This window comes from Diplodia corticola (genome assembly GCF_001883845.1).
Source record: "Diplodia corticola strain CBS 112549 chromosome Unknown scaffold23, whole genome shotgun sequence".
Taxonomy (NCBI): Eukaryota; Fungi; Ascomycota; class Dothideomycetes; order Botryosphaeriales; family Botryosphaeriaceae; genus Diplodia; species Diplodia corticola.
This window is the reverse complement of record NW_017971502.1, coordinates 31,380-52,496: the sequence shown is the minus strand read 5'-3', so window position 1 is coordinate 52,496 and position 21,117 is coordinate 31,380. Positions and strand designations below refer to the sequence as shown.

The 21,117-nt window shown below is 58.3% G+C and overlaps 6 protein-coding genes across 6 annotated transcripts; 2 read left to right on the top strand and 4 right to left on the bottom strand.

Moving 5' to 3' along the window:
* Positions 1–1,785: 1,785 nt before the first annotated feature.
* Positions 1,786–2,628, bottom strand: BKCO1_2300019 (btb poz-like protein; the record flags this gene model as incomplete). Its single annotated transcript, XM_020272965.1, has 2 exons — positions 1,786–2,419; positions 2,474–2,628. 2 exons carry the CDS (start codon positions 2,626–2,628, stop codon positions 1,786–1,788), a joined length of 789 nt encoding a protein of 262 aa, XP_020130608.1.
* A 5,328-nt stretch (positions 2,629–7,956) lies between these two features.
* BKCO1_2300018 (nuclear pore complex subunit nup85) lies at positions 7,957–11,565 on the bottom strand (the record flags this gene model as incomplete). Its single annotated transcript, XM_020272964.1, has 2 exons — positions 7,957–8,369; positions 8,421–11,565. 2 exons carry the CDS (start codon positions 11,563–11,565, stop codon positions 7,957–7,959), a joined length of 3,558 nt encoding a protein of 1,185 aa, XP_020130609.1.
* A 1,214-nt stretch (positions 11,566–12,779) lies between these two features.
* BKCO1_2300017 (kelch repeat protein) lies at positions 12,780–13,935 on the top strand (the record flags this gene model as incomplete). Its single annotated transcript, XM_020272963.1, has 2 exons — positions 12,780–12,969; positions 13,061–13,935. The coding sequence occupies 2 exons, from the start codon at positions 12,780–12,782 to the stop codon at positions 13,933–13,935; spliced, it is 1,065 nt and encodes a 354-aa protein (XP_020130610.1).
* A 371-nt stretch (positions 13,936–14,306) lies between these two features.
* BKCO1_2300016 (cts1p) lies at positions 14,307–15,518 on the top strand (the record flags this gene model as incomplete). The annotated part of the gene is made up of 2 exons (XM_020272962.1): positions 14,307–15,012; positions 15,277–15,518. 2 exons carry the CDS (start codon positions 14,307–14,309, stop codon positions 15,516–15,518), a joined length of 948 nt encoding a protein of 315 aa, XP_020130611.1.
* A 1,024-nt stretch (positions 15,519–16,542) lies between these two features.
* BKCO1_2300015 (phthalate transporter) lies at positions 16,543–18,472 on the bottom strand (the record flags this gene model as incomplete). The annotated part of the gene is made up of 9 exons (XM_020272959.1): positions 16,543–16,581; positions 16,632–16,782; positions 16,847–17,478; positions 17,529–17,594; positions 17,645–17,724; positions 17,781–17,832; positions 17,886–18,080; positions 18,131–18,170; positions 18,222–18,472. The coding sequence occupies 9 exons, from the start codon at positions 18,470–18,472 to the stop codon at positions 16,543–16,545; spliced, it is 1,506 nt and encodes a 501-aa protein (XP_020130612.1).
* Positions 18,473–19,647: 1,175 nt separating this feature from the next.
* BKCO1_2300014 (ras family protein) lies at positions 19,648–20,853 on the bottom strand (the record flags this gene model as incomplete). The annotated part of the gene is made up of 5 exons (XM_020272948.1): positions 19,648–20,376; positions 20,426–20,520; positions 20,574–20,608; positions 20,667–20,731; positions 20,791–20,853. 5 exons carry the CDS (start codon positions 20,851–20,853, stop codon positions 19,648–19,650), a joined length of 987 nt encoding a protein of 328 aa, XP_020130613.1.
* Between the last annotated feature and the right edge of the window lie 264 nt (positions 20,854–21,117).

The window sequence follows — 21,117 nt, the reverse complement described above, 5'->3', positions numbered from 1 at the left end:
AGCGGTTCGTTGCGAGTAATGGCCTGCCTGCCTGCCTGCCTGCCTGCCTTGCTTGCCTTTCCGTCCACATGGATGCAAGTCCGCCGGAAGCCCGGCCGAAGCTCCCGCGGCAAAAGGAATGAAAAAGCACCGCCTGCAGGAGAAAGGATCGAAGGAAGTGGTGGCCGCCACTCTTTCCCGTCTCGCCTAGGTAACCCTCGGCCGCGCAGCTTCCCCCTCTGGTACGCTAGGGTCGGGCAACGGCTGGCTGGCTGGCTGGCTGTCTGCTCTGCTTGCTTTGGCTTTGGGACACGGCAGGGATTAACATCCCGCCCCCCCCGAGTATGAGTCACACACAGTATTTGACTTTCTTGCGTTCTCGTGACGACGATGCTGTCCCGTCTGCGTGTACAAACGGCTGCCTGCTTGCTTTGCTGGCGATTGAACGAAACAAGTCGACGTAGCGACGCGGCTTCGTATCGGTGGGCCGCGCGGCGGTCGAACATCCCCGGAGGATGAGCATGGGAAAGTGCATGGCAAAAAAAAAAAAAAAGGAAACCAAAAAAAAACGCACAGTCACCTCGACGCTCCGAGGGTTGGGCAATGTCATGAGGATGAGGGATTTGCAAGCCACACCCCGGACCTTGGCCCCTCCCAGTCGCGCATTCGCTGCGACTGTGCTCGCTGGGCCGTGTCACAGTGTGGGTGCGGGACCGGATCAACATCATGGCTGTGCTCTTGGGGGCAAATCAGGGCGGCTAAGCCGTTGGGGCTGAAGCTGCGAGGATGCTCTTGCGGAAAACCTTCTTGCCGAAACGGTTGGGTTGCATTGAGCCTTGGCCGTGCTTCCTGTCCCTGTTGCTGCCGCCGTCGTTTGCCTCCGCCGCGCCGTGGCTGTGGTTGATTGACTGCACTTCCATGTCGGCGCTTTTCCCTCGGGCGAGGCGGACAAGTGGGAAGTGGAAGGCTCCAGTCGCATTCATACATCGCAGTCACTGATACCATGAAGAATCGGGTTTTATGAGTGAAGTCATTGAAATTTCAGAAGCCATTAACGTCGCCAAAACAAATGAAAATCATAACCATCGTCCAAAAGCAGCCAGTGCTTGGAAAAAGCCATCCGCAAAACCCGAGCAAAGAACCCAATCTGTTTCCGTCCCATTCCCATCCCTTCCTGTAGGGAGAAGATGCCCGCCGATGTCCTGTTTTCTTTCCCAACCACCCAAAGAAGAAGAACAGTCCCGAGAGAAATCAAACACGCGCCATGCAGGTATATTTCTCGATGCAGGAAGAGGGTATGACAAGACAGAACGCAAGACGAAAACAATGGACCGAACCCGAGCCGTTTTTGCATAACCAGAACCAAAAACATGAGATGACCTCCAAACAATTGTTGTAAAGCAATCAGCAGCTCTTGACCCACCGCAGCTCCGTGGAGCGGCAATGGGCAGACGGGGTATAACAATTTTATCCGCGGGAGAAAGGTATCGTGCGAGAAACAAAACGCAAAGCCAACAGCAGAAGACAAACCAGAAAAGATATAATAGTACAGGGGTTTTAAGGTTTTGGGGTATCGCTGGTATCGCGCAAAGAACCCAGAAACGACGACGCCTGTGCTGGAAAGACAACTCGAAGCAGATAACCATGTGCGCAAAGTTGGTATACAAGAAGCGAAGGTAGCATGACTGAGGAAAGATCGTGATTAAATCCGATAGGTTTTTCGAGGGAAGAGGGTAGACGAGACGAAGAGCAAGCGAGCCGAGAAACCAGACGACGGTTGAGTTGAGTGTGGCGGAGCAGGGAGGCTTAGTGACGGCCCTTCATGCCCTGGACGTCGTCCATGTGGTTGCACATGGCCACGAACAGGTCGAAGAAGAGCTTGCCACCGTGCTCCATCTCGTTCTGCATGGTGCCGCTGCGCTTGAACGTGTGGCGCGAGCGGATGATGAGAGCGAGGTAGTGGGCACGGAGCTTGCTGTCGCTGTCAGGCGTGTTGGCGTAGGCGTAGCGAGCCGAGGCCAGGATGGTGCTGCACTGGATGCCCGACTGCAGGCCCTGCTTGCGAAGGGCAAGGCGCTTGAGCTCGTCCAGGCCGTACTTCTCGGCAGTGCAGTAGAGCACCGTGTCCTTGAGGATCATGCCCATGCCGTTGACGTAGACGGTCGTCTCGCCGCCGCTGGAGGCCTCGAGGCGCCAGCTGTTCCTCTTCTTGTCGTGCTCCAGACGGGGGTAGTAGTCGCCCTTGTACAGGTACTCCAGCACGGACGAGAAGACCTCGGGCTCCTCGTCGGGAAGGTCGATGCGCCTGGCGGTGGAGTTGAAGAACTGGCCCTTGCAGACGGCCTGGAAGTAGGGCGAGTGGCACAGGACGTCCTCGTGGGCAGCAAACAGGCGTTGGTCCCGGCCGATGCAGAGGGTGATGATGGCCGAGGTCATGGCACTGGGCGGGGGGTCAGCGGAGATCAGATGCAACGGGTGAGTGCGGATGACTTACGGGCTGGCGGTGCCGCTCGACGGGGTCGACTTGACGTCTTCCATCCGGCGGGCCATGGAGGGAGTGTGGCTGACGGACATCTTCCTCTTGCTGGTGGACTCCTTGCCGACACGGCCCTGAGACACGCTCGCGGTGCGTCGTCTGGAGGAGAACATGGTGTCGTCTGGTGTGTGGGTCGTCGGGCTTCTCGAAGGTCTCAGTCGTGGGTCCGCAGAGGTGGAAGCGGACTAGAGACGGGTGGGCCAGGCGCCTTTATAGATGCAGCGACAGGCAGCACTGGGCAGCTACAGGGCTGACGGCGATCGGTGGACCTAGGCAGCACCTCGGCGAGGTGGAAAGGGGAGGTGTTCCGGAAGGAAGGCTTCAGGCGCGGCCTCAGCACGGGCGTATACAACTATATGGCCCGTGGCAAGCGGCGCACTGACGCGTGGGGGACGTGATTGGACGCGTCGCACGGACGAGACACGGGAACGCGATATCAGGTGCCTTGAGGCTGACTCAAGATTATGCGACTCGGCTCGGCTAAGCACCCTGCAAGCGCGGAGCGGAAATGGAGGGACAAGGGTTGCGCAGGGGGTGGTGCTGTGGCTGTGGCTTTGATGCTGCTGCTCTGACGCTGCTGGGCTGGGGGGGTCGGTGGCTAGCTAGTTTCACGGCGGCTGCAGCTTGCACGAAAGGGGATCTGGTTCTGCAGGTCGACGTTGGGCGCAGCACCGCATTAAATGGGCGGCCGGCCGCTGAGCAGCGCTCACCGCTGCCGCAAATCCAGCGCGAAACGCAGCACGATAGGGACTGACACGGAGATGATGGCCGCCAAAATTTTTCACGCATGCTGGTGATGCGCAGAGGACAGCGCATCGCCTGCTCCTAGCGGGTCCCTAGGCGCTGGGTCGCCGCGGATTATTCCCTGCTCGTTCGTGCTCGGAGCGGCGGGAGGAGCGGCGCTAGGCCCAGCCTGGCGCAGCCGGACGCCCCCCACAAGTGCGCGCCAAGGCGATCGCTTGTCACCCCCGTCCAGTTTCACCGTCTCTTGTCGCCCGCCCGTCCCTGTCCAATTGCGCGCCCAACCCGCTCACCGCACGCCCGTCCACCACCATGCGGTCCGACAGCGAGCAGGCTCTGCCGCTTCTGCGACACAAATACGCGTACGCGCGCCGCGGGAACGAGGCAGAGCTCCGCAGTCCGCTGGCCTCGGCGCGTCGCCCGCCGTTGCGCACACGCGCCGCCGCCTCAGACCTGCCGGCTGGAGCACACCGGTACGAGGCATACAAGACCGTTGAACGCCTCCCTCCGCCCCGGCCCCTTTTGCCTTGTTTCTGCTGCTTGCCAACCTCGTCTGCCAGGGTGCCTCCGGGATCCGCGACGCTCAATCCAGCAGCGTCGCCCGCCCTCCCAGCCTCGCAATGCTCCAAGCTGCCCCGGTCCTGTGGCCGCCGCGCACGGAGGTGCGCCTCACCGCCCGCTAGCAGTGTCTCGCGTCTCTGGCAAGCGAGCGAGCGAGCGAGCGCACCGCCATCCTTCGCGAACGAGTCACAGTCTGAGCGCGGTGATCTCGCACATCGTGGGTCTTTGGAGGATCACGATGTCGACAGCGCGACAAAGCGCCTCGCCAGGCCCACCCTGCGGCCGACCGCTCCTTCGGATCCCACGCATGACGGCCAACAGCCTGTGCGCGTCGCTCAACGGTCGAAAACAAAAAACTACGTGTCCAACAAGCCGCCGCATCGCTCTCACCGCCGCATCATCAAAATTCATGCGCGTCCCGTGCCGCTTCAGCAGCCAACCCTTCGTCTCTAAACAAGGTCTCCAACATGCCTGGCGAGCTTCGCATCAGGCCTTCCAGAAGTTTTGCGTCTTTGATGAAACCGACGCCGCGCGGGATCCGGAATCTACGCTTTGACCGCATCTTCGAAGGCGAGAGTTCGGAGTTGGGATGACCTAAGAGATTTTGGACTTTCGGAGCTGGCTCCCCTGCCGCCAGAGAGGGTGAGGAAAGACCGTCTTGTCTCACCTCGACTCATGTCGTTAGACCCATCCTTGACGGTTTAGCTTCCGTCTCTTCTGAGTTCTCTGGCTCTATCTCAGTTGTCTATCAACGGGGGGCTCCACAGAACTGGTCACCTGGTGCTGTACGAGCACTCGCCTACATCTTCGCCGAAATTTCCCAACCTTCCCGGCCACCAGCCCGGCCTCCCCTTGCTCCCACGCCGCCGGAGTGGACCGGGCCTGGAAACCGGAACGCACAGGCTCCAGGCCTGTGCGTTCAGACGGACTTAAGCCCTCCATCCGGATGGATAGCGTTTAATGTGCTACCATTCCCATCCTCGTCGCCTGTCCCGAAGGCGGCAGGACCCTTCATCTGTATCTGAGTGTCGCATATCAGATTGCGCCTCGCCTCGCATGGTCCCACAGAGATGGTCCCCGTTCGCCTCATTGCGCCGGACGCACTATGGATTTGACTTCTTCGATATTCGCTGTCGGCCGTTAACTCGCAAGCCTTAGGAACCGCAAACCTTCCCTCACTCTTTCATTTAGGCCCCATCACCTCAACACTGATGCTCTACTTGTGACGCCAACATACCGGTTGGAAGTCCTTTCGTCGCCCTCACAGTGGCGTGACTGTAAGTGAAACGGGAAACTGTTGAATGTTCACTTCATTCGTGGACGTCGCTCGGTTCGAGATGCATCCCATCAGGCCCCGGGTGGGTATTGCGGCGACGCTGAGGCCTTTCTGCATGGTGGCGTCAAGTGCCTTTTCCGGGCCGCGTCTAATGTTTTCGTTGAATCTGGAACCGAGCCGCGATATCAACCTGCCTCGGGGCCGAACGGAGTGAATGCTCATCCCCCGATCCGTCCGCTCGGAATCTCACTTGCACCTTTCACTTCAACTGTTCTACACAGGAAGAGTATCCAGCCACAGACCGCATACCCTGCCTCAATCCGTACAACTCATTGAACATCTCTGTCGTTTTTCTCACGCATTCACCGTCAGCATAACAAACATGCAGGCCATCAAGCTCTCAAGTCAACCACCACTACGGCCACATGGCCCGAGCTTCTCCCGCGCGATCAAGAACGCCTCGCCAATCCCCACCGGTGTGCCTCGAACACTCACTACTGATGCTTAGCGCCCGTCCACAATCATCAGGCGTTCCCTTTCCCATCCCTCCATCTGACGTGGTGGTTCACCGATTCTCCGATCACTGACTGGTGATGACCCCGTGACGGACTAGAGGGATTGCACACTAGTAATCTAACCGCCAGCCGGTGAAGCAACATTTCCCAATGACTAGCGACAACGACGCGAACAACAAACAGATGGCAACACTAACAAAAGATGCACAGTCCCTCGAGGCATGTCAGCAAACAGAGTCCTTCCGCCATGGTGGCGTCGTTCGATCGTCCGCAAATGGTGCGTGACGCGCGTGATCAAATGCGCCTCCCTCAGCTAGGTAGTTTTCCCAACCGCACCAGCCTGCCGGTCGGATGTGCGGTGAGTGGAGATGATTCCCGACTTGATTGGCGTGCATGAGTGCGTCGGTCGTCAAAGCGCGAGAGCGCGCGCGCACAGGACAAAAGAATGGGTGTGTGCAATTGTGCGTTGTTGGTCGAAGCGTCGCTGCACAATTTATCTCCACCCGTAAGGCTGAAGTGGTGGAAATTTGTTTGGTGGGAAAATCGGTTGCGATTAAGCGAGCGAGCGAGACGGAAGTACAACCACAACAACAATCAACCACCAGCTGTCAACAATAATGGGGCATCCGTTGGCGCCGCGTGCATCGCTGATCGTTAGTCATCGGGGAGGGAACCAACCACCTTTCGTAGTATGCATGCACAGTGTTGTTCTTGGGATCAACTTGCCACTGATGGACATGTTCCTGACGGCTTTGCCACTGAAGCGGTCTAGGTTGTAGTGTTGTGCGCGGGGTAAACAATGGAGAGCTTATCTGTAGAACATTCAGAGCAAGATTCAGTGGAAGTCGCCTTGACAATTGATGTGATCGTGAGGTGAAGAATATGTGGAAGGCTGGGTTCTTCATCGAGCATGAACTCTGGGCGAATTTTGACATGGTGCACTTGTGGATCTATCCTTTGGCATTTTGCACGCAGCACATAGGACACACAATCAAGAGAATCATGAATAGTGCGGCTGATTCTGTTGCTACGTGAACCTGAATGGTTGGAAAACCCCGTTAAGAGCCAATGAACAGCCCAGTCATACTGCATCTTCCCCATGATGCCTTGGTGGGCTATGCAATTGAAACCCCAAACTCCATCACTTGGCAAATTCTCAATCTCAAAAGCCACAACTAGCGGAGACACATGAAGCCCTACTTTAAAGAAAAGTGTCGCCATAGTCACTATCCTTTCGATAAGTCCTCCCGGGCGCTAGACAGACTCGCCACACTTCGATATTGTGGAGGGACGGGGCGGAGGTTCGACCTTCTTTCCGGCCCACTTCGTCAAACCAAGGCTGTTGGTGTTCTCCACTTCGGCTTCTCTCTTCCGCAGCTGGTCTCCCTCAAGGCTGGGCTGGGCGCGAGAACAAGAGGTCCACCAATGGCTTTCCAACCCATTTTGCGCACCACGTCGACAACGGTAGATCCTCTTTGCCGGCATGAGCCCGAGAGAAAAGTGCGGAGGCATATGTTACACGCGTCAATCTTGCTGACAACCAGGCTCAGAAGCTTGTCGTCGCTACGATCGATTTCAGTCATATACCTAGGGTGGGTTATCGATGTTCGCTTACTCGCAGTCCTTCACGAATTGGCAGAGTTCGAGCTGTTTGTCCAATTTACAGGCTTGCGTGGCGGGATCCATGAGCTTTATATCGTGAACCGTAGGACTGTAGCTTCCAGTGTACGCGTGCTCGATGGTTATGGCAAGCGTGTCGGTGGTACAATGCATTCCAAGGCTACGCATACCAGTCAGTAGGAAAACTAGCTTACTGGATGCTGCTCCGCGTAGCTTAATAGTCAGGGTCCGAGGAAGGCTTCTCTTGAGTTGACGCCATGATGGTTGATTTGGTGAAGGACGAGGTAAGGGTGCCTTGACGCCTGTGATGTAGTTGGGGTGTGTGAGAAGGCAAGGTAGTGGGAGTGACAGGACGAGGACGTCAGAAGAAATATCAGCAAGGGCAGAGTCGCGTTTCGCCGAGGAAACAGCACTCGCGTGCGTCGCCCAGTTGTTCCACCTCACATTAGGGATGTCAGCGATGAAAGTCAAAACAAAAGAACTCTCTGAGAAAGCAGTAGAGGAATGCCTGTTCAACTTATGCATCTGATTCACTACTCTCAATGCTGTCTGCAGAAAAAAAAAAAATCAGGCCTCGAAGCACCTGGACGCCGACCTGCGTCTGCGCCCATCAGACTAGCACGATTAACCAATTGCTGGTATACCAACTCCCTCAAGCACTCTGGTATCAGCCGACACTCCCACCGGAAGCGCACCAAAAACTTCTTTTTATCCAATTAGTCCCGCTCTCAATTCTCCTCCGCCCAAGCGCGTGCCAACTCCTGCGCAGCCTTTGCTCTGAGGAAATCGCACACATCCTTGCCCTTCGCCCCATGGGACAGGCCTCTCCGCCAGTCCCAGCCTCTCTTTGCATCTTTGCTGAGAGTGCCGCTTTCACCATCCACGAGGACGCCGCTACCCTCTGTTGACTGGAACACAGAGCTGCCCATCAAGCTGTACGAGCTGGCTGTCAGGTTGGAAACCGACTTCTTGAGCGATCGTGGCGGTTCCATGTTGGATGAGCCTGTGCCGTGGGCATGTGCTAATGCTGCCTGAAGATGCTCCTCGCACTGAGCGTAGACCAGCGAGGGAGCAGTTTGGAGGTCCTCGGCCGCACGCATAAGTGTGGAGAGATCGGATGACGATAGAAGACGCTTAGGATCTGCGAGGTTGTTAGTAGCTGTTGTTTCCCGGTTGGCGTCGTGTAACTTACGAGTCATGAAAGGCAGCGACTCGCCGAGCAGAGTCAGAAGTCCATCAACCTGGACGGCCGAATCAATGTCCGGATCGTAAAGCCCGCCACGAATGCTGTCAGCGGCGCTGCCGACAACAGCAATTAAAGCCTGGGCAGCGAGTCTTCTCCTCTCGAGGGGACGGTGGGCAGGCTTGCTGCCTTCCGGGAGGTTGACTTCCTCGTCACGCAGATCGTAGAACTTCCGCAGGGTTGCGTAACCGCTGAGGTACATGGATAGCATCTGAGCCGCTTCCAGGTCGGACCGAGCTAGCTGAGACAGAGTCTGCTTAGGAGTATTGATGAGTGCCTTGAGACGTTCGTCGAGATCGGATTGCGCCGGATAGGCGGTGGAATGGATGAGGCAGAGAGAGATGAGCAGATCAAGGACGTCTCTGATCTTCTTGGAATTGTGGGCGCGAGCATAGTAGAACAAGGCCGAGCCGTAGTTGTACGAGTTCTCGGCCAGGGAAGCCGCATAGCGCTCAGCGATCATGTTAGCATGCTCGATGAGTCCGAGACTGTTGCAGACACTGAGGATCTTGTCAACGCGCTCCGCTGAGCTTAACGGGAGTCGATCGAGGAGTTCGCTAATCTTATTTCTCGCGGCTTCAGCGTTGTCGAGACGACCCAAGACTTGGATAGCCAGTTCCCAGCCCTCGGAGTTTTGGATCTTGGGCCTGCTAAACAGAATCTCGGCGTATTGCTGTAGAATCTCATCCTTGTCGTAACCAGGCTTATCGCCTTGTCCGTAACTTAGGACCATGAGATCGCTTTGATCGAATCCTCTCAGGAGGTTCCTTGAGGCAGACTGTCCGAGCCAGCCGCCAGCACTTGCAATCTCAATGATTGCCGCCGTGATGGTCAGAGACCATCCACGCAGGATAGGGATGAGGCCATCCATGTTTTCTTCCATGACGCAGGCAAGAGCAATCTCGACTGGATCGTTGCTGTTGATCGAAAGGCCAGGGTCTTCTTCTGCCATCACCCTGGCGAGCGCGTAGGCAAACCTCTTGCGATAAGCGCGTCCAGGAGTGACGTCCGCGACCCTCGTGTGCTTGGAGCGCTTTGCCGATCGTAGGAGCTGTTCCTCATCCTCTCCATCCCACCAGGCGGTGAGACAGACGGTTGCCTCTAGCCAGTCGAAGGCGGCGCCGAGGATTTCCTCTTCGTTGCCGAGTAGAAGGCTGTAAAGGATCTGCAGGTTCTCGTAGACGGTGTACGGCACTCTGCTCTCAGCCCTGCGACTTGCAGTGCTGAAGTTGTAAGCACCGTCATCCTGGGCGCTCAAGCCGAATTCGTCATCGAGGAAAGCACGTTCACCTTCAGCGAAGAGCTTGAGGTCCTCGAGCGCGTCGTTGACGGTCCTCCTATACAGGCCCCAATCCATGCCTTTCACGTCCCAGTCGTCGTGGGTGTAGGCTGGGCAAATTTGCAGTACATCGATGGCTTGCGCAATCGCCTTCTCTACATTGACGAGCTCAATGTCAGCATAGCCAGGTCGCTCGTATCCGTCTTCCAAGGCAGAGTCGGCGACAGCGAAGTTGCCTTCCCTCAAGAAATGAATCGCATCATTGAAGCTGCCCCTCATGACGCAGGAGAAGATGACGTCCCAGAACCCAGGAGCAGCAGAGTAGCTCCCGGCCATCCGCTGAAGATGCTCGAACTCAGCAGCGCTGGGGTCGTGACGTGCATTCAGCCAATCGACCAGGACCTTGGGAAGAGGTGTCTGCCCGGTCGCATATTGACGTGCAAATGACTGGCTGAAGGCAGAAAGCTGGCCGCGCCTGGACAACGAAAAGTTCTGTTTCTCGGGTTCGAATGCAGGGGGGTGGTGGATGGGCAGAAGCAGGCTGGCGATGAAGTCTGCCTTTGCCAAAGGCGAGTCGTCATCGGCAGGCCCAATGCCATCGGGAACGGGCTTGTGCGGGTGGTGCCAAAGGTTGCACAGATCCTTGACAGCCGCTGACAGAGTCTCCTCGGTTGCGTCGCCTTCACCAAGGGTGTAGAGAACGCGTTCGGTTTCCCGGACGAGCTCATCCGGCTCTTGCAAATGAGTGACGGGACGAGCAGCTGCCGCGGCAGCAAAGCTCTTTGCGATGCTTCCAATATCGTATTGGGCTCCAGATTTGCCTAGTGGCGGAGGGCGCACGGGGCTGCGCATGGTCGAAGCCCTGGACCTATTGGAGGGCGATCCCCTCGCCGAGCCTTTGACGCTGAATTTTTGAGGAGATGCAGGTCTGCTGGACTTGCGCGACGCGGGCTTGGTCCCAAAGTTGTCGATCATAGTGTCGTCCTCATCTTCCTGGGCTTCCTGGTCCTCATCCATCTCCTCCGCCTCGGGCAAACCATAGCCTTGTTTGTAGTCGTCGTCCATGCGCTCCTCCTCGTTTTCGTCGTAGTAGCGGTGGTCGCGGTAGTGGTCCTGGTCGAAATAGCCGCGGTCGTCGTAGAAAGGATCGGTGCCGGGAGGAGGGCTGCTCGCGAGGGCGTCCGAGGGCACGTCCGAGGGAGCGTCGGAGTAGTAGCTACGGGCGGACTGCGACCTGGTGGGAATATAGCTCCTCCCGCGTCCTCGGGAGCTGAAGGCGAAAGCAGACATTGTGCGGCCCTTCTGCTGCGAGGGTGAGGGGCTGGGGCGGCCGAAGCGGTAGTTCGGCGACGGGGTGTTGCGGGAGGGCGTGCCGCGTTGCTGGCGTGAGCTGCCGAAGAGCTGGCGTGAAGAGGGTGGGGGCCCGTTCGGGGTGGTGGAGCGGACAGAGCGGTTGGACCACAGCGGACGGCCGGCGGGTGTTGTGGAAGGCAGGGTGCCGGAGGAGAGTCGACGGCCGCCGGCGGGCGTCGAGGGCGTGTAGTGCCAGCCGTCCTCCCTCCAGAAGCCCTCCTCGTCTTTCTTGCGGCCGTACATGCGAGAGATGGCCGAGGGCGCCTCGTACTTGATGCGCACCGGCGACGGGCGGCGGTAGCGATGACGATGGTTCAAGCAGTTGCATCGGCGCTTGGGGTCTTTGTCCAACGGGTCGATGCACGTCTCGTTGGACTTGACGTGGCGGTGCTGGGGCAGTTTCTGGTCATGGTTAAGGCTGCGCACACCAAAAGGGCTTTGGCTTCCAGAGTCCCGCTCCATTGGGCGTGGCTGGGCGTGTTCGCTCCCTCGTGTTGGCGTTGCGACAAAGAGACACGCTCGGCCAGGACGCGACAAGGAACGCGCCGGCCATCACGTGCGGAGCCCTGGCCCCGGCTCGCCTGCCCTGGCGCGACTCGCCCGCCGGCTTTGGCTCTCCAGCGCGCTCGCAGCGCTCCAAACCGTCGCCGTTTGCACGCAGCTGCGCGGCCGGGGCACGCGTCGCGAACGCGACACCGGCGCGACGCCCAATGCTCGGCCGGGTCACTTATTGGCAGGGCCGTCCAAATCACCCCTCGAGCAGCTCCAGGCACGCGAGCTAGTCCCTTTTGGCGCCCGATAATCTGCAACAGCAGCCGTGTAGCACCCAGAGCACCCAGAGCCCCCAGAGCTCCCAGAGCTCCCGCCACTCACGTCCCCGGCCGCCCGCAAAGAACGCGGCCCGACGCGCTTCGAGACGTGACAGCCATTGGCGGCTAGGAAGCCCAGGCTACCGGGCGGGCCTCTCCTGATGCGAGCTCTAGTGCGCAGGCCGGTGTGGACAGTGCTGAAGACATACGCTTGGACCAAACCGGACGAGGCTTGCTGTAGGGGAGCATGTCTTCTTGGTAGATGCATTGCTTTGGTTGCTACCCGTGTCCGTCGGCCTTGGCTGCCATGCTGGTGTGACGGAGGCCGACACCGGCTCGAGAGCAATGGACGGAGCGCAGCTTCACAAGCCGCTCGCGTTCTCGGATGCTCGGAACGGCGGACACAGAGGGACCAGTTTGGGCAACCCAGCGCTGTAAAAGCGGGCTCGAGGGGCCGTAGAGGGAAATGTAGGGTTCTTTTCTCGTAGGGTCTTCCCGGTGTTGAGCGGCGGGGTTATCTGATCGGCTGCATGTCGCGGTCGGCCTGACAAGTCTGCGTCACGTCACGCCGCATCGGACCCTGAGCACATCTGCCTTCATCCAACCACACGCCAGCTCTGCAGCAATCTTTCCCAATTCTCACCACGGCTCGACTGTCCTCCGTCGGCCTTTGACTTCTTCCACGTGCATCTATTGGGCCATTGATCTACCTACCACGGCTGAGCCTGCGAGACGCGGTATAAGATGCCGTCCGTTGTCTGGCTCTGATCCCAGCCAGACCATACCGCTCAGCACCGCTCAGCACCGCCCAGCACCGCCCAGCACCGCTCAACACCGCTCAACGCGACAGCTTCAGACACATCAGCTATGGCGGCGGCCAAGGTCACAGGCTCTTGGAAGCGCCTCTGCGATGTCGAAGCGCTCCGCCGCTCCTCCCAGGTGATTTCCTCTTTTGGCAATCAGCTATTCCTTTTCGGCGGAGAAATCCAGCCCAGATTGCCCGTCGACAACCATGTCCGTCTTGTTCACCTGGACGGCGGCGACGGTGAGCAGACCCGTGCGTCCTATTCCTCAGACCCACAGCACGAGCCAATCGCATTTTGCCCGGCGTACGGAGTAAATTTGGACAAGACTGACCAAGCACGCAGCCGCCGTATCGACCGTGAAGGCCGACCCCAGCCCCGGCTCTCCCTCGCCGCGAGTCGGATCCGCATCGACGCTGCTGGGCAATGTCGTCTACCTTTTCTCCGGGCGCGGCGGCGAGGCCATGGCGCCGATTGAGGAAAGGGGCTCATTGTGGGCATACGATCGCAATACCTCCAAGTGGTCCACGGTTGCTCCGCTCAGCGCAAGCGCCCCCTATCCGCCCGCTCGCAGCTACCACTGCCTAGCCAGTGATGGCAGAAGCAATATTTTCGTCCATGCTGGCTGCCCCGAGAAGGGCCGGCTGGCGGACCTGTGGTCTTTTGATTTAGCCACCAAAGAGTGGGCGGAGCTCGCTTCTGCACCGGGTCCGCCGCGCGGGGGCGCATCCATCGCCTATGCCCAGGGCAGGTTGTACAGAATGAACGGCTTCGATGGCACCAGCGAGCTGGGCGGCAGTCTCGACGTCTACGACCCCGCCGCCAACACCTGGTCGTCGATCAAGTACGCGGCCGACGGGAACGAGGGCCCAAAGGCGCGCAGCGTGAGCGCGCTGCTACACGTCCACGTCATGGGTCGGGCCTCACTGGTGACGCTCTTTGGCGAGCATGACCCCAGCGCACTGGGGCATCAGGGCGCTGGCAGGATGCTGCAGGATGTGTGGGTGTTTGACATCGAATCAGCGCAATGGGCCAAGGCGGTTGGTGGCGCATCCATCTCGGCTTCGTCGGCAAACGAGCTGCCCCCCGCCCGCGGCTGGTTTGCCGCAACCGTGAGGGACGCCGGCCAGCCGGGCGCGATCCTGGTGCACGGCGGACTGGCCGAGACGAACGAGCGGCTGGGCGACGTGTGGCAGCTGGAGCTGGAGCTGGCGGCGTGAGGTGGGACAGCTGGGACAGCCGGGACGGATGCGGATGCGAGGGCCATTCATTGTATTGCGCTCGAGGGCATGGCCCAACGCTGCTCCCGACTCGCTAAGTTTAGTCCCCGCAGTAGCCGCAGGCCGGCAATTGGCCCGTTCCCACCGCTTCAACGTACCCTGATTCGCGCCAAGAGGGCTGAAGCCCGTAAGTAGAAGTTCCAACGCATTGCAAGCGGCGTGATGGATTCATGGCCGCCTGTCCGCAATCCTCCGGATCGTCACCGCGGCTCTGGTCTTAACTTAGACCTCGCCGCTCCTGTTCGCTTCTGATCTCGTCTCCTGCTTCTTTTCCTGCCCCCCGCGCGTTGGTACAAGGTACAATAGCCATCATGTTAGGATCAATACTGCCGCTTTTGCTTTTTCCATTTGCTGTCTCTTCACACGCGAGTCCCGTCCGGGCCGGTATTCATCCAGGCCATGGTGGCGCGCCAGCCCCTGCTATGCCGCCGCCCCTCGAGCCGCCTTCGTACTACTCTTCAGCCCTACCGACCCCGACCAGCATACCGAACCACGACACTTCGCCGCAAAAGCCGCTGAACGGAAACCCAGCAGACCTGGAAGTGCCACAGCACCCCGTCGTGCCATCGCCATCCGCCGCCGCCGGCTTGGCAATCTACTACGGCACAAGCCCCTCATCTCCCGAGGATCCTTCGCTCGTCCACCTGTGCGCCGACGACTCCATCTCGACCATCCTGCTCGGCCACGTTCACGGCTTCAAACCCACCAACGGTTTCCCCATCGTCGACTTCGCCGCCGCCGGCTGCACCACCAAGCACGCCGACGACGACCGGCTCGCGCCCGGGCTGGCATGGTGCCCGGAGCTCGGTCGGCAGGTGCAGACGTGCCAGACGCGTGGCAAGAAGGTCTTCCTCAGCCTCGGCGGCAGTCCTCATGGCAACAGCACCCTCTCCTTCGTTGACGCGGCGGATGCGCGTCGCGCTGCCGTCATGCTGTGGAGCCTCTTCGGGCAGGGGAACCCGCACGGTCCGGACATGCGGCCGCTGGGCGAGGCCGCTGTCGATGGCTTTGACTTTGGTAAGCATTCCTCTCACCCTCTCCCCTCCTGTTTCCGGCTCCTTTCCTTTCCTTTTCTTTTGTGCAAAGCAAGAAACAACAGAGAACAAAGGAGCTCCGAGCTCCGAGATTAGCAAGAAGAAGAACCCATTCCAATCTTGCTCTCCCTCTCCTTTCCCAAAATAATAATCATCATCATCATCATCCACATTACCCCCCACAGAAAAAAGACGGGTCGCAGATCGTGTCAATCCCGCAGATCTCTAACGTCACCTTACCTTACAGCATGGACGACGACCCCGTCATCTTCTTCGTCGTCCGTTCAAGCATTCGCAGACACCTTGCGCACACTGTCGGACATGCGCAAGAACTACAAGCCCAGCCACCTCTCGAGAACTTCTGCGTGCACAACCGACGATGACGAAGTGCTCCGCGATGTGATCGACGTCTCTTTCGCAACTGCCGATGCCGGGCCAGGAAAAGTAGAAGGCTGCGCGAGCCCGTATCGTAGGACTTTGGGAGCATGAGTGGGACGTCAGGAGCTCGTTCGCTTGCGGGGGAGCCTGATGTGTGTGTTTTGGTCTAGGCGAAAAAGAAGAAGAAAGGGTGGTGCATCATGGACGGCGATGGGCGTTTCCGAGACTGGTCTGGTTTTTTTTTTTTAACTCATTTGGTTTCGGAGGCGAATTTCCAAGCATTTGGGGTAGGGCGATTGCAAGCGGGGCGTTAACGGCGCCCAATTTTTGTCGCGTTGTAAAGATCTTGAAGAGAATGGGGGGCCGGGGGGTTGGGTAACTTGCAATTGGAATGTAGAGATAAGACCATCTCTTTCTTATTCCCTGTCTTTCATACATTCCGACGTTGTGAATACGCATGCATTCTACAGCTGCCACCCCCGTTCACTCGGATGTTGAAACAGTCCGCGCAATTCACCGGCCCCAGCCTCCTCTCCGCCACAACGTTCCTTCGCTCACAACCCTACCAAGCCATGCCAGCCACTCCAACTCCTGCCACGCCTCTCCCGCCGTCCGCACCGTGCTCTTAGCGCAGCCGTTTTGCGTTCATTGCTCATTTCTCGCCACTCTCTGACAGTCCCAGCCCTTTGACGGAGAATGCAAAATTATCTTTCTCTTCTGGTGTCGTAACGGGGCACCACAGCGGAGACTGCGGGCTAAGGCCTTACACAGTATCACGGAAAGCTGGTCCAAGGTGACGCTTCCTGTACGTGTTGCTAGCCACTCAAATATATATGATTACCTACAGCAGATGACCGGGCTGAGATAACGAGCGAGTGAGATCAGCCGGGAGGAGGAAGTCGTGGAAATAAAGTCCCAAGGACTTGTAGCGTAAACGGAAGTCGAGACCCTTAGGTTGATGTGCCACCTCAAAGCCTTAAGACGAAGAATCCAGTACACGACAGGATCAATCTCATTCCTCCTCACCGAGCATAAGAATAGGGATAATCTAGAGACTCGTTATATTCGTGACAAACATACACATATATCCTCAAGACATTGTTATCCGGCACCAACGTACGAGCACACTGACGACTCAGTAGGTGTAGCGGAAGTTTGGATCATCAGGGTCAGTCTGTGAAATGTTAGAATGACGGCCAGACATTCATAGAAGGCACAACTTACATCATTGCTCTCAATCATCTTCTCTCCCCTAGCTTGTTTCTTGTTGTCGCGCCAGAAAGAAACGCCGATGATACAAACAAGAAGGAGGTTCATCAGAGCGCAGGCGATGCAAGCCCACATACCAGGCCTGTAATGAGGAGCATCTTGGGTGCTGTGCGAAAGGGAGGAATCAGTATAGCTCCCGCAGGGGTAGAAAATGGACCGGATAGACGTACCGGAACACCAAGCTTCCCGCAATTCCGCCGATGCCTCCGAAGCCAACGAGCGAGGCGCTAGTGAAGGCACGCTTCCACTGTCCGCGGATGTTGTTTGCTTGGTAACTCATGGTGGCAGGGACGTTGGCGTTGGCACCAGCAGTGACCAAGAACACACCGAAGTATCGTACACCAGCGTTGCTCGCAAAGCCCATGATCGGGAGACCAATAATGCATAGGAGCATGTTGAAGGCGATGATCGGCCCTCTCAAGTGCAAGCGGTCGCCAAAGTATCCGGTTCCGTACATGACGAGGGCACCAAAGATGTATGGCGGGGCGACGAGACACTGGGCTGCGGCAATGCTGAAACCCATGTTGACGCGCAGGATAATGGGAAGGAAATAGGCCAAGGCGTAAGTGATGGTGGTGGTGCCGAAGAAGATCAAGGCGTATCCCCACACCTTCCAGTCCATGCCGCCGCGGAAGAACTTCTTGAGCGAGAACGACTCCAGGCCAGCATCACCACGGTCGGCTTGGACTCGGCTGATGACCCAACGTTTCTCGCGCTCATCCAAGAAATTCCACGACTTGTGTTTGCCGTCAGGGAAGCTGACAAGGAACCAGTAGCCGCCAAGGCCGATGCCGCAGGTGAGCTGTAGTGCGTTAGCATCATGATTGCCTGGCGGGGTCATACAAAACGTACAATGCCTTCTATGATGAAGATCCATCGCCAACCAGTCACGCCACTTAGACCATGCATTTGCATCAGCTGCCACAGTTAGCTATATGTTTTGCCCGGACTGAGATGAGGTTTCGTACTCCGTAAGCCAGGATACCAGAGCAAGCTGAGGCCACACAGCCAATGATGTAGAATACAGAGTATCTTTTACCCATCTCGTCTATTCTGATGTTAATGCCTGTCTTCAAACCTCGGGTTCCTACTGGATGTACTCACATCTAACGTACCAAGTACTCATCAAGTAGACAGCACTCGGGAAAAACCCAGCCTGCAAGATGTCAGAAGGGTGTTTGGTGGTTCAACTGTTGAGCGGGGAAATACCTCGAGCACACCCAGGATAGCACGCAGACCGCCTAGTGTGTTCCAAGTGTTGGAGAATCCCATGCCAATCATGGTGGCTCCCCACAGGAAACAAAGGGCAGACAGATGCAGGCGCGGGCCGATTTTACGAACGATGACTGTGGACGGAGGCTGGAAGATAATGTACGTGATGAAGAAGACGAGAGTAACAATGGACTGCAAAGGTTAGCTGCGGTAAATGCGGGCTGGAGGGGAGGGGTACTCACGTATCGGTAGCCAATCTCCATGTCCAACTCGACGCTCATTCTGGGCGTATGTAAGCAAGGTACACGCGGGATGGGAGATCGGCAAAGCTACCCGGCAATGTTCGCAGCCGACAGGTTTGTCCGGTCCATTAGGCTCACGCAGTACATGACGCCGACCGTCACCACCAGGCGCAGGTCAATGCGGCGAATGATTTTTTTCTGCTCGGCCGGGGTGAAGCCCATGTCATCCGGGCCGCTGTTGTAGTCGACATCAGATCCATTGGTCTCGATGTTGTCGATGTGCTCGACTCTGTCTTTCTCGATGTCGGTCATGGCCGGGGGCCCAACTTGCGTGGCCTGCATGGTCAGGCAAAGGGCGGAAGTGAGGAGGGGGGTGGGAGTGCAGTGAGGAGAGCGAGGTGCAGCCAGAAACAGCGCTGGCGGCCCCTTTCATATCGCGTTGCCAACAAGAGTACCCCCGCACATGGGGTCAATGAGCAGGGGGCACTCTCCAGAAGGGTGGAAAGATGCCGAGGGTGGCACGGGGGAGCGCCATGGTAGCTTGGGGCAAACGAGGCGGACAGCGGACTTGTTACTCGGATTCGGCCAGCGTGGGCGGACAAGCACTGTGGGGTGGGAGCGAAAGGGCGGGTCCCCAGAAATGATGGGGTAGCGAACCGGGGCCCCGCAAAGGACGTGACCCAACTGTGGAGCGTGCCAAGGGTGCGGCTTGACCGTCCACTGGCTCACGCTCATCAACTTGTCGTAAACTGTCCTGCTCGCCGCTCTGGCTGCCTTGGCAGTGCCCGGGGTCCTGGCGGGGTCCTGGCGTGGCTGCCGTCGTCTCCAGCTGGGCCGGCAAGGCTGCCTGGGGGCGATTGGCCACTGAGCGAGACGCTCCTACGTCAGCGAGCCTCTCCGCCGTATCTGGCAAGTGGGACGTCGGTGTGCGCGCGAAGGCTGAGCGTCTCGTTCTCGCTCTCGCCTGTGAGCGGTGTCGGGCCCATGCATGACTTGCAGCAATGAGGCTAAAGTGGCTGCGACTCGTCCACTCACCGTGCTATGCCGGGACCTCCTGGCTGTGGAGGAGGCGTGGGCAAATGCAGGCCGTCTCGCTGCAGAAAGTGAAGTGAAATCTTGCAGACGACGGACCGAGGCTAGATCAAGCGGCCATGTTGGTGGTGAGGACGGCGTTGGACTAGGCACTCTAGGCAATACCTAGCCGGAAGCACCCGCTCCGGCTGCTACTTCCTAGCTTGTTTCCATTATCCCTATCGGGCACTTTGTTCGACCCGCGTTCCTACCAGCACCCCAAGTGACAATGTTCAATGCCATGTCGGCGGTACGGCTCAGCCTCTCCGGTATGAGAAGCTTCTGAATTACACATTATGATTAGGAAACGGGTGCTGGGGCCGTATATAGAGAAAGTCTGTAATCGTGTCATATCGTCGCTAAAAATCCAACGTGCCATACGCCAGGACTTTCCGGAGTCGTCTGGGCCTCTAATCCAACGCCGTGAAATGAACCGGGGGAGATGATCAACAACACCCTCCACGACTCCGCGAGTTTGAAATCTTGAACACCTCTTCCCATTCCTGCACCCCTGACAGGAGGGCTCCTCCCCGACGCTTGCCCTTGCGTCGTTTCCGGGTCCCCCCGCCGTCGGTGGTGCCGCTTTTGATGCTGCCGCCGTCGTCATCGTAATAACCTCCCCAGCTGCCACTGTCACCATATTGGATGCCGCTCTGCGGGTCGTCGGGGTCGATTTCTCCGATCTCAATCTTGGTCAGGATCATTCTGGCCAGGCGAGAGAACAACTCCTCGACGTTGTCCCCAGAGAGCGCCGATACTTCGACCGAGACGGGGACTGAGGCATCCGTGGCCCAACGCGAAGCTACTTCTGTCGACACCTCACGGCCTTCTGGAGACACAGTCACCGTGTTTTGTCCCCCGAATGCGCTTCGTGACGATGATAATGACCCCCAAGCTGCCCTGCTATTTACGCTCGACGGTGTCGGTATCGGCTCGTCCAGTATGGATGGCTCTGGCTCGTATTGTCCCTCGGAGTCTTCCAAATCTTTCTTGTTTCCGGCAAGGATGACGGTAAGCTGCGGAGAGGCCAAGGCACGGGCGTCGTTCAGGAAGGTGGGAAGGGATCTGAAGGATGCGAACGAGCCGAGATCGTAGACGAGGATGGCGCCGGCGGCGCCGCGGTAGTAGGACCGCGAGACGGAGCGGAATCTTTCGGTTCCTGCAGTGTCCCAGAGCTATGGGGGTGAGCGTTGGGGCGTGCTACCGAGGCCGAGGCAGCGTTACCTGCAGCTTTATCCGCTTCCTGCGCGCACCGGTTCCGACCTTTATGATTTTCGAGGCGAACTCGACGCCGATGGTTTGCGAAGAGAAGATGCGCCCTGCCATGGCCGTCAGCTGTATCTGGCGCACGGGGGAAGCGGCAGGAGCGTACACTCATTCTTCACGAACCTGTGCAGCAAACAAGACCTGGGATGGTCAGGTCACGGCTCATCGAGTTGGGGGTTGCAGGCAGAGGGGCGCGTACTTGCCACAGCCGCTTGGCCCGAGCAGAATGATCTTCGCGAGGTAGTCGTACATGCTCCCGAGCTCCTGCGCGTCATGTTAGCGTTGGGCAGCGTCTGGGGACTCGAGCTTGGGTGGTTGCGCACCTGGTCGCGCACGGCGGACGCCGAGGTGGTCGACGCCGTCGAGGGCGCGCGTTGGCGAACCATGGCGTTGGCGGTGGAGAAGGAGCAGTGAGAGAAGCTGCGTAGAGAAGGCGAGGGAGGACGGGCAATTTGGGAGTAGGTATTGGATGTTAGGCTGGGGATGCTAGCATCTGGCGCGAGGGAGCGGTGTCGACGAGGCGGGCCATGCGCTGTCACGGCGCGAACCGGGAGGCGCATCACGACTGCCGATCACCACTATCATTTCATTATCGCAAGGTGGTGCTATGGCCAATCGCTCGCGGGCCCGGTGGTCACGTCGCGACACAA